Source organism: Bufo gargarizans, chromosome 1 (genome assembly GCF_014858855.1).
Source record: "Bufo gargarizans isolate SCDJY-AF-19 chromosome 1, ASM1485885v1, whole genome shotgun sequence".
In the NCBI taxonomy this organism is placed as follows: domain Eukaryota; kingdom Metazoa; phylum Chordata; class Amphibia; order Anura; family Bufonidae; genus Bufo; species Bufo gargarizans.
Window position 1 is genome coordinate 272,405,504 of NC_058080.1, and position 15,726 is coordinate 272,421,229.

At 40.0% G+C, this 15,726-nt stretch overlaps 1 protein-coding gene across 1 annotated transcript; it reads left to right on the forward strand.

The window, feature by feature from the left end:
• Positions 1–2,858: 2,858 nt before the first annotated feature.
• On the forward strand, positions 2,859–13,378 carry LOC122926342 (dentin matrix acidic phosphoprotein 1-like). The gene is made up of 6 exons (XM_044277719.1): positions 2,859–2,926; positions 4,994–5,072; positions 5,166–5,198; positions 8,014–8,061; positions 8,865–9,167; positions 11,684–13,378. Exons 1-6 carry the CDS (start codon positions 2,859–2,861, stop codon positions 13,376–13,378), a joined length of 2,226 nt encoding a protein of 741 aa, XP_044133654.1.
• Positions 13,379–15,726: the final 2,348 nt, after the last annotated feature.

A 15,726-nucleotide genomic window follows, 5' to 3' on the forward strand; every position in this document is an offset into this window, starting at 1 on the left:
GTTATATTTAAAGTTGCCCAGAATTGCAAAAAAGGTTCTACTTCCAGGGAGTGCCACTTTTATCCATGGGCTATAGTTGGTATTACAGCTTAACCTCTATGTAATTGATAGGCTACGGACAACTTTATTAAAAAATGTAGCCCTTTTCTTTGTACAGGGCTGAGATTATGTTTGCAGGCTCTGTGTTTACACTGTGTTCCTTCAGGGAACTCTGCTGGCCTCTCATGTGAAGCTTATCTCTAATCTGCTTACAGCACAGAAACAATCATTAACTCATGTTTTATCTTACTAATACGAATATCGCTTAAATAGGTGTTTATGAGCTGTTCATAGTTCAGAGATAAGGGCTATACATGGCTGTCAGATGATGGCTCAAAGTGAAAGTAAAAGTATGTTGCTCAAAACGTAACCTGTAATGACAAAACCTGCAGACATTTTTAAATAAAGACTAAATGAAAAAAATTATTTTATACCAAAATAAAATCATAAAAAAAAATTCCCCAGAAGGTTTTCATAGCCTTTAAAGAGGAGGTCTCACCTCAGTAAATGGCATTTATCATGTAGATAAAGTTAATACAAGGCAGTTACTAATGTATTGTGATTCTCCATATTGCCTCCTTTGCTGGCTTGATTCATTTCTCCGTCACATTATACACTGCTCGTTTCCATGATTACAACCACCCTGCAATCCATCAGTGGTGGTGGTCGTGTATGCACACTATAGGAAAAAGCATCGGCCTCTCTGGTGGCTTGTACCATGAGAGCATGCATAGGCACATATGCACAGCAGTTCCCATCTTACAGCTGTATCTGCACTGCAGCGGTGGCTGTAACCTCTTGAAACAAGCGGTGCATAATGTGATGGAAAAATGAATCCAGACAGAAAAGGAGGCAATATGGACAATCACAATACATTAGTAAGTGGCTTGTATTAGCTTTCTCTACATGATACATGCCATTTGCTGAAATGAGAAAACCCCTTTAATGGTGTTTAGCTACAAAACCAGGCACAGCCCAAGAACAACAGTGTTTTTTCTGGAAAATAACAGACGGTTATTTGTTATCCTGGTAACAACTTTTATAGTGCATATGAACTAAACTCTCTTAAGATGATATTGTGCTATTAGTTCTACTTTGCACTCCTAGGGGTTCATTTATCAAAGACCAGGTCTCGTCATAAATTAAGCTCATCCTGCCATAGTTTGTACACCTTGTTTGTAGCTGGAGAAGATGTCAATTGTCATTTACACCAGTAAACTGACGTAAATGAGAGTGATGGTGACCCCCCACCACCCCCAATTTCAGAACGTTGCGAGGGCTGTGTAGAAACGCCACTTGTGCAATAGCTTTCAAAAAGTCTTTGCAACTTTTTTATGCCAGTGCCTGATCCCGGGGTCATAGTAAATGACCCCCATATTGTTTAATCAGTGTATTTAGCAAACAATCATACTGCTTTATGTTTATGTCTCATGTTGTTGTAGACCCTTCTTTTTATGATCCAGAACATGAACATTTTCTCAGATGGTGGCTCAGTGGTTGGCACTGGTGCCTTGCAGCGCTGGGGTCCTAGGTTTGAATCTGACCAAGGACAACATCTGCATGGAGTTTGTGTGTTCTCCCTGTGTTTGCATGGGTTTCTTCAAACAGTCCTAAAAATATAGGTATAGGCAAATTGGCTTCCTAGCATGTATTGGTTGTGTACCTATATGGCAGCCACTGAATTCCCAGGGACTCACCACACAACTGTCCCTGCTCTTTGTGAGCCAAGTGCATTACACATGTTTGTCGTACATTTATACAAGTCTTGCACACAAATATAATTTATATTAGTTTATTGACTTTGCAAATACATTGGTTCATTGTATTTGATACTGTTATAAGTATAGTATTCTGAGTTATAGGATATCGCCAACACATTCCCGGCTTGTTTAGTGTCTCGGAAGTCAGTAATCTGGTGATTTGCATTTAGGAAGTAAACTCTTAATAGTGTTATAGTTGTACCAACTATATCTCAAAATGCAGTACAAAACAGAGCTACACATGCGTGTTATCTAAACTAAATGCGTTAAGCAAACACCTTCAATGGCTTTTGTTTCAAGATAACGAAAGGAGTTCATTAATTTGAGTTAAGAGTTTGTGTGTTAACCCTGCTACATCTGTAGGGGTGTGACTGCTTACATGACATCAGTATCCTTGCTTTACAATATTAATGACCTATCCTTAGGTCTTTAGTGTCAGATCAGTGGGGGTCTGACTCCCAGCACCTCCGCCGATCATCTGTGTGAATGGACCCTTACACTTGCCTTGTCAATGCTGAATGCTGCCTTCATAGCAGCAGTGGTGCAGAGTAATTACAACTTCTTCCCATTGAAGTCAATGGAACAAAAGTGTGATTACCCTGCACCTGAGCACCTATATAATGGATTGAAATGGGGATCCAGACAGCCAGATCATGTGTCAGCTCAATGTGAGCTTTTCCCAAGCCATAGTGCCAAGTGGCCAATGTATATACACATCAAACCATGTGCCAATCTAATCAAGTGAATAATTCGACTGATAATCAAAAATGTAACAATGCATAATTTGTAACATAGCAATCAATGATATTAAATAATGTATCGTGCTTCTCCACCTATGAACAAAGCCATACACTCTTTTCTTATATAATGGAATAATCATCACCCCGGTGTATGTGAATTTAAATCATAGTTCAATATTTACACTGAACTCTATCCCATCTCTGTGCAGGCTGCCATGAAGCCATTGTTTTTTGTCTTTTCACCACCTCCCCCTACCCCTTACCCCAAAAACATTGGATTTACTACCAAGTCTGGTGGGAAGAAAGGCAGGAAGTTAAAATGCAAGGCATTACTCTAGGCACTGGACCTCCAGTGCCTAGTAGCAAATATAGTCCTGGGTCCCAGTGGTCAGACTCCCAGCCACATACATTTATCATCTATCCTGTGCAATGGGTGATATTTACTTTTCATGGCACGCTACTTTACGAAAAACATTTTCTTCATAGCTTTTAGCTATGAACACAATATTTTTGTCTTTAAACTAAGGATATAGAAACAGTCCTAAATAGAGAATTTAGCTTAAACCACAAATGATAGTGTTACAGCAATTAGGTGGGTGCCACAAAGAGATGATGAAAGACACGTTCTCTAAAATCTTAACAACTAGTTTCTTACTTTAACTGCACGTGGTGTGGCAAATGGTATCCTCCTGGATATTCAGATACAGCTTGTATTTTGCAAGAAACAAATTAAAAAAACAAAAGTATATTAAAGGCTTAGTTTTAGAAACTTCACAAAAATTCCTGTGTTTCAATGGAAACCCAGTGGTATCATTGCAGTGTCTGAACTTAAAGGGGTTGTGACTGTGGGGTGCTTCTGAATGCTCTTTTTTCAAGCTAGAGTGTACTGCTATATGAGCAGGTTAAAGTGTGGCTACATGTACTGTACTGGCAACCCTCACTTTAGCCTGTATGGATGAGGAAAGAGAGGGCTGGAGGGAGATGAGACAGCAATGTGTGGGTTTAGACATCAATTGTTTATGCTATCTACCCTCTTATCAATCAGAGAACATTCTGATTGTTACATATGATAGAGGGGTCTTTTCTTTACAGAAAAGGGCTAAGAAGATGAGTATTGCTAATCTTATCACTACTCTACATCTAATTAGTTGTTTAAAAGATGCTTCAGTCAATGCTGACCACAGCACTTAGGTAGTTTTATTGTTCCGTATAAAATATCTGATGATTGAAAAGAATTAATAAAAAGATTTGACAATTATTAAAACACCAAAAAAGTACCACAAGTGCTGTTCCAAAAAAACTGAATTAAAAAAGCTATAAAAATTGTACAAATGAAAACTACCTCGTTCCTCAAAAAACAAGCCCTCAAGGAGTTATGCCGTCAGAAAAATAAAAACGTTCTGGGTCTTAGAATTTGGCAATACAAAAATGTATTATTTTGTTAAAAACGTGTTTTTATTGTGTAAGTACTATAACATCATTAAAAAAAATATATACAAATTTGGTATTATTGTAATCAAACTGACCAGCAGAACAAAGTTATTATGCCACATATTGAACCTGAATAGCAATGCTTAAACTTCAGTTTTTTATAGCCACTAAAAGTTATTTAATCCCTTCCCAACCAGTGCCATACTAGTGCGGCACTGGCCAGGTCTTTAAAGGTCTTTAAAGGTGGTGCCTGCTTTCATACAGCAGACACCCGTGGCTCATGCTCGTTGTGCACTTTTAACCCTTCGGACAGGATTGACCACGGCATATGAGCTAGTGAAATCCTGGAAACGCATGCTTCTGTGTATCATCCAGCTCCCTCCGGAGGTGATTGGAGGAGCCGGAGCATGTATGTGGCAGCCTATCTCATTGAGAATGACAGAAGTCTACACCCCCCCCCGTCTAAAAGCTGACACCATCTTTTTAGTAAATCTGCCACTTTGTGCTTTTCCCTCACATATTCATATGACTCCATGGATTTTTCAAAGCGGATCATGCAGAGTACTTTAGATACCTAAGGGCACATTTATTAAGACTGGCGCTTTAGACGCTGGTCTTAATAAATCCCCCAAGCGGGGGATCGCCAAAGTTATGATGAGGCGCAGGCCTCCCCATAATTTCTGTCCATTCAGCTCTGCTTCTAAGTGTAAGACATCTTCCTTGCTGTCTTACATTTAGACATTTTTCTATGCCTGAAACCCGGCCCATCCCCTTCCCCGCCCATGCCATGCCCACTTTTTTAGACCTGGCACGAGTGGGGAGAAGTCACAGATTGAGGCGCAACTAACCTAATTTTGGTGCATTTCAGCTTGACAAATGACCCCTCCTAGTAATTAGTTTAGATGTCAACAACATTACTGATACTCCAACTGCTAACATACTGGCACCTGCTTTATGTACCTATCTTGTCATTAGTCGCATTTTTTTCAGTTTACATTACATTAATATGCTACTTTTTTCTAGGTTTACAAAGAAACACACAGCATCAATGAAGAACATCCTTTTATGTGTTTGCCTCATCACTCTGGCCATAGGATATCCAGTACGTAGAAATACCTTAATAAAATCACAAAATAATACATTCATCTTGCAAAAAAGCATTTAATTGACAGTACAACACTAATTTTCCAAACAGATTCCAGATTCAGATACCTCTGAAAATGTTGAGGTAAGTCGTTCTATAAAAGTAGCATTTTATCATTTACCATTTTCCATTTATGTTTCATTACAGTGATTTGCAAACTTACAGGGAACCTGTCACCAGTCTGACATGTCTGTTTTAGTAAATAACTGTATTCCTCGTGAAATAACTTATCTGCAGCATCTTTTCATTTGACTACGTCGTATCATTTCTCTAATATTCTAATAGAAGTTTATGAATAAATTGGAAACTGGGCGTTACCATTTTCGGTGTGTTCTTGTACAGTCTGACAATGTGCGATCGGTGCTGCCAGTGGCAGACTGTGTAGGAACACACCTCTTCGACAAGGGAATGGTACCACACTGTTGTCAAATCATCCATAAACTTCTAATAGGAATAATTCGTTTTGAGTAAATCGAACTGGACTTTGATCTGAAATTCAGGGAAAATTCAATTCGCTGCGAAGCCGAATTTCCTTGTGCTTCATGGTAGCTAATCAATTTTCCCTGAATGGTGGTAAAAAAACAATCATACTTACCTCATCCATTTGCTTGTGATGGGCCTGCTGCCGCCATCTTGATTGAAGATCACGCATGAAATCCCGTGCATGGTGACATATGATGTCACCACGCCAGCCAACGTGATGATGTCATCACATACCACGCAAGATTTCACGCTAGAGCTTCAATCAAGATGGAGGAGGCCGACCTGTTGCGAGCAAACGGGTGAGGCAAGTATGATTTAATTAAATTTTTTCTTCAATTTTACACTGTGTTATTACTATTAGATGCCGCGATCATCTATGAAAGCGGCATCAGAGGGGTACAATGACGTCTAGCAACACAATCACCGTTCCCTGTCATAGTACCCACTACTTACAAAAAAATAGCTTTTTGACTAAGTCATTCGTCACAAAGCAAATTATTTTGTAAAATTTAGCGAAGCAGCCAAATCTATTTTTTGAATGCTTTGTTCATCTCTAGGAATAATAGAGGAATAGCACAATGCAGAATGTTAATGAAAAATGCTCCAGGGATCTTATTTCATGGGGAATGCAAATGGTTACTAAAAGGAACATGTCAGGATAGGTGACAGGTCCTCTTTAATGAGCTCTACAGCAAATGTCCGCCCATGAACAAAAAAATTACTTCGAATTATGGAGCAGATTTATCAAAACTGGTGTAAAGTAGAACTGGCTTAGTTGCCCATAGCAACCAACCAGATTTCACCTTTCATTTTTCACAGCTCAGTTGGAAAATGATACGTGAAATCTGATTGGTTGCTATGGGCAACTAAGCCAGTTTTCCTTTACAGCAGCTTTGGTAAATCTCCCTCTGCTTATTAGTTTCATACAATATTTTTATAGTGGTCAGGGCTTCGAGAAACAAATTCCCTGCATAAACATGTAGCTGCCTGCAGCCTCCACAATGGGAGGCTAACTGCATATGAGCTCAATAATAAAACAGTATACAGCACCCTCTAGTGGTGAAACCAGAATCTTATCAAATTCTAGAGCTGTGTGAGAAGAGGGTTTGTAGTTTGGTGTAAGAAAAGTGAAGCTCTGGCTGCTGTAAATATCTGCTTTAAAGTGAATCATTAGATTGTTGAACCTAAAATTGGAAGGTGTAAATCAGTGGAGCTTTATAAGCTTTGAGATCTCAATGTGCATATTATGGATTTATTTGATTGTATAATATTATCCTTGCCGACTCAAATAACATAAATATTTAGTCCCACAAATATAAAAAATATACAGTATATGGTACTTAAAGGCATTGTCTTACCTCAGACATTGCAGGCATATCGCTAGGAGCCCCAAAACTGAACGAGAGCAAACTACGCATGCACAGCCGATCCTTCATTTTGGACAGCTCCTTTGGAAAATGACATGAGGAATCTGATTGGTTGCTATGGGCAACTAAGCCAGCTCTACTTTACACCAGTTTGATAAGGCTACTTTCACACTAGTAGCAGGACGAATCCGACAGGCTGTTCATCCTGTCAGATCCGTCCCGCCACTATTTCACCGTGCCGCCGGACTGCTGCTCCGTCCCCATTGACTATAATAGGAACGGGGGAGGAGCTCCGGTGCAGCACGGCAGTGCACAGCGAGAGGCCGCCAGACAAAAAGTACTGCATGTCCAATTATTTTTTGTCCAGCGGCCTCTCACCATGAACTGCCGTGCTGTGCCGGAGCTCCGCCCCGTCCCCATTATAGTCAATGGGGACGGAGTGGCAGTCTGGCGCCACAGCGAAATAGCGGCAGAACGGATCCGACAGGGTGAACAGCCTGTCGGATCCGTCCTGCCGCTAGTGTGAAAGTAGCCTTAATCTCCCCTATACTGTATGTGTAGGGTCATTCAAACTGGCATTTCATATACCAGTGGGAAAAAAATATTTGGAGTGAGTTTCGGCAAATGTATTAAAAGACCTACGCCTCTTAATAGAGTTGGCTCATTTTGGACAATTCCAAACTCAGAAAATGAAATTTGTGCCAAAATTTGCATCCTTTTCTGGATTTTCTGTCTAAAAGTTTAAGCCTTGCCCTCCTGTTAAACTGTGTCTACTTTTTACATTCCAGTGTGTCATAAAGAGTAAAGTTATTTTCCTTAGTTTTTAACTTTTGCAGATTTTTTCACAAACTGCAACTCTTTGGGGCTCAGTTTACGCCCCAAATGGGTTGTAAACTGATTAGTTAATGTGGGCCAAAATGTTCAACCATGATTTCATAAGACAAGATTTACATTTTTCATGCTTTTTTTCCCCTATTTTACATGTTTTTCTACTATCTGTCTACAATCGAAACAGCTGTAGTATAATCTGTCATTTTCATGTATTACAGGTGAACAGCAAGTCATCAGAATCTAATTTGCAAAGCTCAGAACAACAGGTATGTTAAATGTTAAAGGTGTGATAACATACATAAAATAGTATTATTTTCTACTAGAGTAGGCCCCTTTAAGTGGGGCAATAATTGCCTGAATGACCGATTTGTGTGAACAATGATTACTCAGCTCACCGATCCCCATTGCTACCTTTTTTATGCAAATTGGGTCCCTGTTGGTCTACACTTCCTGGTTGTGGTTCAACATGCAGGAAATGCCTAAAGATGCCTGCTCAGCCAATAACTGTGCAGAGGTAGGTCACCGCTGTGGCTATTACCTGACTGAGCAAGCATCTGCTGCCATTTTGTGTTTGTCAAGCCAGGACCAGGTAGTGGTGGCAGGTGAGGAACTGGTAAGCATTGAGATGAGTAATGATTCATTTTTTTTGGACCCATTCGGCCCCAACACCTTTAACAATAAATCACAGATAAGTAAGCACATTTTGTGTTGATAAACCATAGAGAAGGTGTATTCTGTAGGATATATCCTAAGTATCATAAGTGGTCATCCCACCAATGGGACCTTATCTACTGGGAGAACAGATGACGCTTGACCCCCTTATTGTATCATGCAAAATGGCAGATAGAAGCTGAGAGCATAAGAAAGGGAGTGCAGTTCAAGTACATGTGTTGATCTTCTCATTGACGTCGATGGGAGTTACAGGGAGCCGATGTGGTCAGCTGTTTCCATATCTCCCATTTACTACCATAGACAGCTGCTGTCTCCATTAATGTATGACTACTCTCTAAGTTATTCAGAACTCTTGTTACTATTTTGTGCTTTTAACATGTCTTAATGCATTTCTTAGTATGATTCAAGTGAAGAAGTTGCTCACCATCAGAATGGGGAGGTTAGTGGAGGACAACATGAAGACAATGGTGACCAAGATGACATTCCACCTGCTATTGATAGCATAGATATTGAGGAACAACTCTCAAGTGTTTATGATCGAGATGACGGAGATAAGCATGAAGATAAGAGTGCAGCTCTGAAAGAGGAACATGTGGAACATGCTTTAAAAGAAAGCACTGAACATCCTAATGGTAGTGAAGAAGATGATGAATATGATGATGAATCTGGAAATCATGAGAACAAGTTTGACAAGTTTCTTGTAAGTTAACACCTTTATTAACCCCACATATGAGGGCTTGGACAGACTAAATACTTGATATTTTATTTCTCACTGATGGCTCATTTGTCTGCAGCTTAAAAGGTCTCCATGCACAGACCTGGGTTGGTCTGCAATAGATTTATGTGTATTCATAGCAAACAACCTGAGTAGGCAAAGCTGTAGTCAGAGTAACCTAATCATGAAACAGGAGGTGGATTTCAGACTACCTCATACTCTCTGTAGCCATTGTACTGTAGTCACAGAGCTGAGCAAAGAACTCATTGCTATAAACAGAGGTAATATCATTACAGGCAGGATTAGAATGACAGATAAGACAGGATCCACCGTTCACAATAGGTGATTATAAAATCGTATCCATTATTTCCTTCTACAATGCCGTCTGCACTAGAAATCTCTCCCATAGAAGTCAATGAGGTCTCCTCCTGACCATTGTGTCTGTGGACCATGGGCCTGCTGTAAAGCAGTTTTTTTTAATGCTTTTTAAATGCTATTAAGAACAGTTCAGGCAAGATGCCTGCCCCATATTCATATTCAGGAAACAGAATAAAAATAAATCCAATCAGAAAATAAAAAGAGATTAGAAAAAAGGAAGAGTGTGTTGCTATCTGGTTTTAACTGGCTGAAAAATATTTTGGTGAAACATTTCCTTTAAGTTGCTAATTTGTTAAAGCTGTAAGTGCGTTAAAAAAGTTCCCAAAAATAATGCTTATTTTAAAACCTGTAATTCACTAGTAAAGTATATTGGGTAGTTTAGTTTTGTTTCCTTAGGATATCTGTCAACTGAGCTATTCCTCCCACCTCTCCCTCTTATTCAAGCACACTAGGATAAATATAAGTTTGTTCTTAAAAGGGATAGAGGAGTAAAGGTGGATTTACACGTACCAATAATCAGACAGATTTTCAGGAAGGACCGTTCCTGCTAATGCTCATTCCTGATAATCTGGCCATCTAAATGTTCTGCCGATCACCTGATGAATGAGCGAAATGCTTGTTCATCAGGTGACCCTGCCATTCATGCAGGCACATCATTCATCATCCTAGGCAGCAGATCATGCTGTCTAAACAGTGATCTGCTGCCCAGAAACAATGATTCTATATGGGGAGGAGGGATCGCAGGTAAAGCAGCAGTCTGCTTCACTTAGCGAGAAGCCAACTCGCTTCCTTCCCGAGGATCAGCTGTCCCATCAGCCCTTGTAAACCTGTCTTACCTCTGGCAGTAACTTATCTTCCATGAGCACAAAAGGATCAATCATCCTGAAATTCAACTTACCTGACTCCTTTCCCATCACCCTCATAAATATTAGATGTTCAATCAGCAGGCGGGCCAACATCCATCTAATGTGTATGTCCACCTTAAGCTGAACAGAAGGTTTGAGAAAGCACACCTCATGTTTCATTAGTATCTCAGGATTCTTCGTCATGTCCCTTCTAGGGTATTTTCTGTAGTTTTTTCACTACAGCTCGGTGTGCTCAGAATGGCTGTATCAGAGTTAAGTTCACAAAGAAGTCAGGGCTTATTTAAGTGGTTGTCTGGATTCAGAGCTGAACCTGGACATATCCCCATCTTTCCCCATTCAGCCCCTCTGACATGAGCATCAGCTATCACCAAACCTGTCCATAAGTGATAACGTCAAAGCTTCAGAGCTGAAACCGGGCATATCATCTTCTTCTTCCCCCACTCAGCATTTCATGCTCCAATGCTCTCCCTTGCTCTGCGCTGAATCGAGCAGGCCAAGTTTTGTTTTGTTTGGGAGATCCAGTGACGTGCCAGGCTTTCCATGGGTAAGCTAGGCAGAGGCTTCTGCCTAGCAGTGAGCCCGGTGATGTCATCGGCACTAATGGGTGGGCTTTAGCACTGCCCTAGCCTTTTAAATGGCTAGGGCAGCACTAAAGCCCGCCCATCAGTGCCAGTGATGCCCGTCGCCTGGAACACTGCTAGGCGGAATCCTCCGCCTAGCAGTGAGAAATGTAAACAAAAAAGCCCTTGCTCTGCATGAAAAAGCACAGGGCAAGGGAGAGCATCAGAGAATTAAATGCTTCGATGCTCATATCAGAGGTCCTGGGTGAAAACGGGAATATGTCCAGGTTCAGCTCTTTAAAGGGGCTCTGAAAGTTTTGAAGTTATCACCTATGTACAGGATTGGCGATACCTGATTGCTGGATGTCTGAACCCTCATGGATCCCGAGAATAGGAACCTCACTTCCCCGATCTGATAGAGCAGCAGTCAGGAACGCGCTCTGCTGCTTCATTTATTCTCTATGAGACAACCTAAAATAGCGGAACACAACCTCTGGTACATGTACATAAGGATTTCATGGCATATTAACTGTCCTAATAGTAGGCTTAGAAGTAATTTGACATCATTTATTTGAGTAGTGGCTTAGAAGAAAAGCCAGTATAGCCCACTTGAGATATAAAAATATTAGCACAGTAAAACAACTGTGTACATTCTGCTTATAGTTTTTGGATGACCATGTTCTGTTATATCCTTCAGGAAACTCCAAAAAGTAAGGAGGACTTGGATACTGCCACTAAAGTACATAAAGAAGGGCCTTGGACACACTCAAAAGAGACAATGAAGGCAAGTAAAGAAGATGCTGAAAGGAACCAAGATGAAAATATTCAACAGAGTATATCTCATAAAGATGATGATGATGATGACAACAATAAAAATGATGATAAGGACCATCATTCAAATGAAAATGACCATGTAGACACTGATGATGCTGAGGAAGATGAGAATGGTGACTATGAAGACAATGTAACTATCAGTGCTGGAAACAGTAAGGAGGATTTCCAGGACTGTGGAAATGATAGTAAAGAAAATGAAGATATCAACAGCAAACTTAATAAAAGTAAGAAGTACAGCTTTGAAAAGGACAGTGAAGAAATGCAAAGTGATGATTCAAACATATTAAATCATGGCAGTGATTCTATTACAAACAGGGATGCTAACTTAAGTAAGTCTTCTGAAAGAAATAAAAAGGCAATGAAAAAGACAGGCAAGCAGATAACTACTAATAAAGGTAAAGGTCATGCTGTGACAAAAAGTAAAGGCAGAAAGATCCAACTTCATGTTGAAAGACAGAACAGTAAATCTAAGGAGCAAAGCCAAATGCTAAATGCCTATAAAAGCCCAGATAACCACAATTCTGAAGTAGTACATAGTGTTGAAAATGCATTGCATAGCAAACAAGATGACCCACAAATATCGAATAGTCAATCACATGAAGATATTAATTCAAAAGTAGATCCTGACTCAAAAGAAGATAGTCATTCAAAGGAAGACGCTCACTCAAAAGAGGAAGTGCATTCTCCAGAAGATATTCACTCAGCAGAAGATTCTGAGGAAGACATAAACTCACAAGAGGACTCAATTGAAGACACTCCTTCAAAAGAAGACTCTCACTCAAAAGACATAGACTCAAGGGAAGATATACATTTAACTGACGATAAACACTTAACTAGCAGTAAACATTACAGCACTTCAAATGAGGATCTAACTGAGTCTAGGCATTCAACGGAAGACATAACACAATCAAAAGAAGATATTAGTCAATCAGAAGAAGATGAGCATAACTCAAAGGAAACTGGCAGTCACAGTAAGTCCAAAGAAACACTGCAATCAAAACAAACTGAAAAAGCAATTAGTAAAGGTGCCTCTGTGGAAGATGACAAAGAGTCCACGTCTTCACAAGATAAAAGTGAATCCATAGAAGACGTTGATGGTGAACAAAACTCTAGAGAAGACTCTGAAGACACAGATTCAGCAGAAAATGAAAGGAAATTACGTGGCACTGCTGCCAAGCCAGAGCAGGACAGAAGCAGTGAATCAACAGAAGTCAGTCATTCTTTCAAATTGATGTCCAATGTGTTTGGAAATAGTTCTTTGGAGGACAGCAGTTCTTCCAGTAAGTCATCAGAGGTCAGCACTAATTCCAAACAGGACACCGAAGAGGATCGTGACTCATCAGACAGTGAAGACAAAGAAAGCACATCAGCAGAAGATAGTGAAAGTCAATCTAGACAAAGTGATGAATCAGTTGAGAGGCAGGACAGTGGGTCAAATGAGTCTCAAGATGTCAGTAAAGAATCTTTACATTCTAAATTTTATAGCAGAAGGTTAATGTTTGGTGTTTACCAACGTAAAGCCATTGGAAATGATAATGACTGTCAAGATGGATACTAGGCCCAAGGATTGAACCTAGCTTATATAACATATAACCAGCATCTGCTTAAGAAGGATGTGTTTGTTTGATTGTTACCTGGAGCTTGAAGACAGTATGCCAACCGCTGACATGAATGTATAAGTTGTCTTCATTTTCTGGACATCAATATATTGTACAAACTATCTGATAAAAGTTATAATCCTTCCCTGCAGGAGGAGACAACGGAAGAAATATAAGCTAGGTATTCATTGTATCCAAAATGATACCTCAGAATTGTCTACTATTAGTAAGAACCCATAAAGCACTGGAAGAGCTTTCTTATCATAAATAGTCATATACTGTATCTTAATTGCACCTTTTTATTTAAAAATTTTGTTATAATAAATGTTATATCTTACGGTGCATAAACCGGGTCAAGTATGTTGCAAATATGAACAGTCCATATGCCCCCAACTCTTCTATATACAGTAATTTAGCACTAAACCCTAAAGAGAATCTATTATCATAGACACGCTTGAACAGTTCATCTTCGACTGTGACGATGTACATGCAGCAGTCGCTCCCGGGCCCTAATGACTAGGTGGGTGGGGGGCAAAGGTACTTTTGCCAAATGGAAAGACACAAATAATATAAGTAAGACATGATAGATGGGGAGTTGTTTTGCTGTGGGCCCAAGAGCTGCAAGCTACACCTTGATTGTTTCACATAGATGTGTTAATCAGAAGACATCTATTAAATATACTGAACCAATAGACTAGGACTAGGGTTAGTAGTCATTCTTTCATAAGCAATTATCTCCCGTAACTGATCCTCTTGAGCAATTTTTTGAAATCTTAATAATATAAAAATATATTAATGGGGTTCTCCGTAATTTACATATTGATGACCTATCCTCAGCATAGGTAATCAATATGAGAATACCGGGGGTCCGACTCCTGGCACCCCTGCCGATCAGATGTTGGAGGAAGCTGTGGTGCTCACTGGAGCTCCAGTGAGCTCTGGGGCCTCCTCGCAGCTTACCAAGCACAGCGCTGGCCACTGGATAACAGTTGTGCTTGGTATCGCAGCGTAATTGGAGCTGAGCTGCGCCTAAACCCATAGGACCGATAAATGTGACTTCACATGGTCTAGGAAAAGGCCTAAGCACTGACAGCTGATCAATGAGGGGTCTTCGATTCGGATCCCCACTTCTCAGATATTGATTAAGAATATTTACAGATTAAAAGTTGGGAAAAACTGAAAAGTCCAACAATTATTTGTTCTCTTACTGTACATTAGCTCATGAAAGCTATAAGTAGCCATTTGGCAAACTTAAAAAGTATTTCAACAAGTTATTGGTGAACTTCATGCCAATTGATGAGTGAGGTGTTTCAAGAGTTCTCAGCAATGTCTATATTTAAAATAGGAAAACTATTTTCAAACAGTGCCACCCTTGCATCTCAGCCCCATGCCCTTAAATTGAACTAACCTATGCAGCCCATAGAAATTAGTTGGGATGCTTCTGGATATAACATAGACCTGGTATCTAGATTTATACAACTCCATAAACTTTAATCCACTTGACATTCAAACTAATTGTATTTTTTTTAATGAAAAATCCATTAGTAATGTTTTATATATCAGGAAAGATGATGAGTATACCATAAATGTTTGTTAAAGGCAGCATGGTGGTTCAGTGGTCAGCACTAGTTCCTTGCAGGACAGAAGTCCTGGGTTTGAATCCAACTAAAGGCCACATCTGTATGGAGTTTGTACGTTCTTCCTGTGTTTATGTGGGTTTTCTCCCAAACTCCAAAGACATATGGGAGGGGAGCTATTCAAAATTGTCCCTACATTCATCAAATGAAGGATCTCTCTGCCCAAAAGAAAATGTATTGATGTTGTTTAGTGCATTTTACTCAAAAGTCTGGCCTAATCTATTAAATTACGGAGGAGCTCTAGTTACACTGCTGACCACTACGATGTGGACGGCGAGCAAGTAAACCATGAAGAGAAGGCAGTGCTCACACAGGCATTGTGGTCTCTTCAAACAGCTGATCGGCGGGGGTGCTGGGAGTCAATATGATATTGATGACCGAGCCTGAGGATAGGTCATCAATATAGGAAACTGTCAATCTCTTTAAGGAAACAGTGGTGCATCGACCCACTCGGCAGTATCCATAAACCGGGCCATATGGGGCTGGTGCTTAATCCCTTCTTGCCATGGAAACAGCAAGATGGGACAATACTTTTATGTTATTTCCCTTTTTCAATTCATGTCCTTACCCACCAAGCCACACCCCCTAGATGAGTTAGGCGCCTTGTAAATGTAGTGCATGCACATGCTCTAGAGTTCTGTCTCATCTGAGCCACAATTCTGCCCCATTTT

Coding starts and splice junctions, on each gene's coding strand:
- LOC122926342 (XM_044277719.1), top strand. CDS start 2,859: ATGCAAGGCATTACTCTAGGCACTGGACCTCCAGTGCCTAGTAGCAAA. Junction 5,199..8,013: donor ATACCTCTGAAAATGTTGAG/GTAAGTCGTTCT, acceptor CATGTATTACAG/GTGAACAGCAAGTCATCAGA. Junction 8,062..8,864: donor TGCAAAGCTCAGAACAACAG/GTATGTTAAATG, acceptor TGCATTTCTTAG/TATGATTCAAGTGAAGAAGT.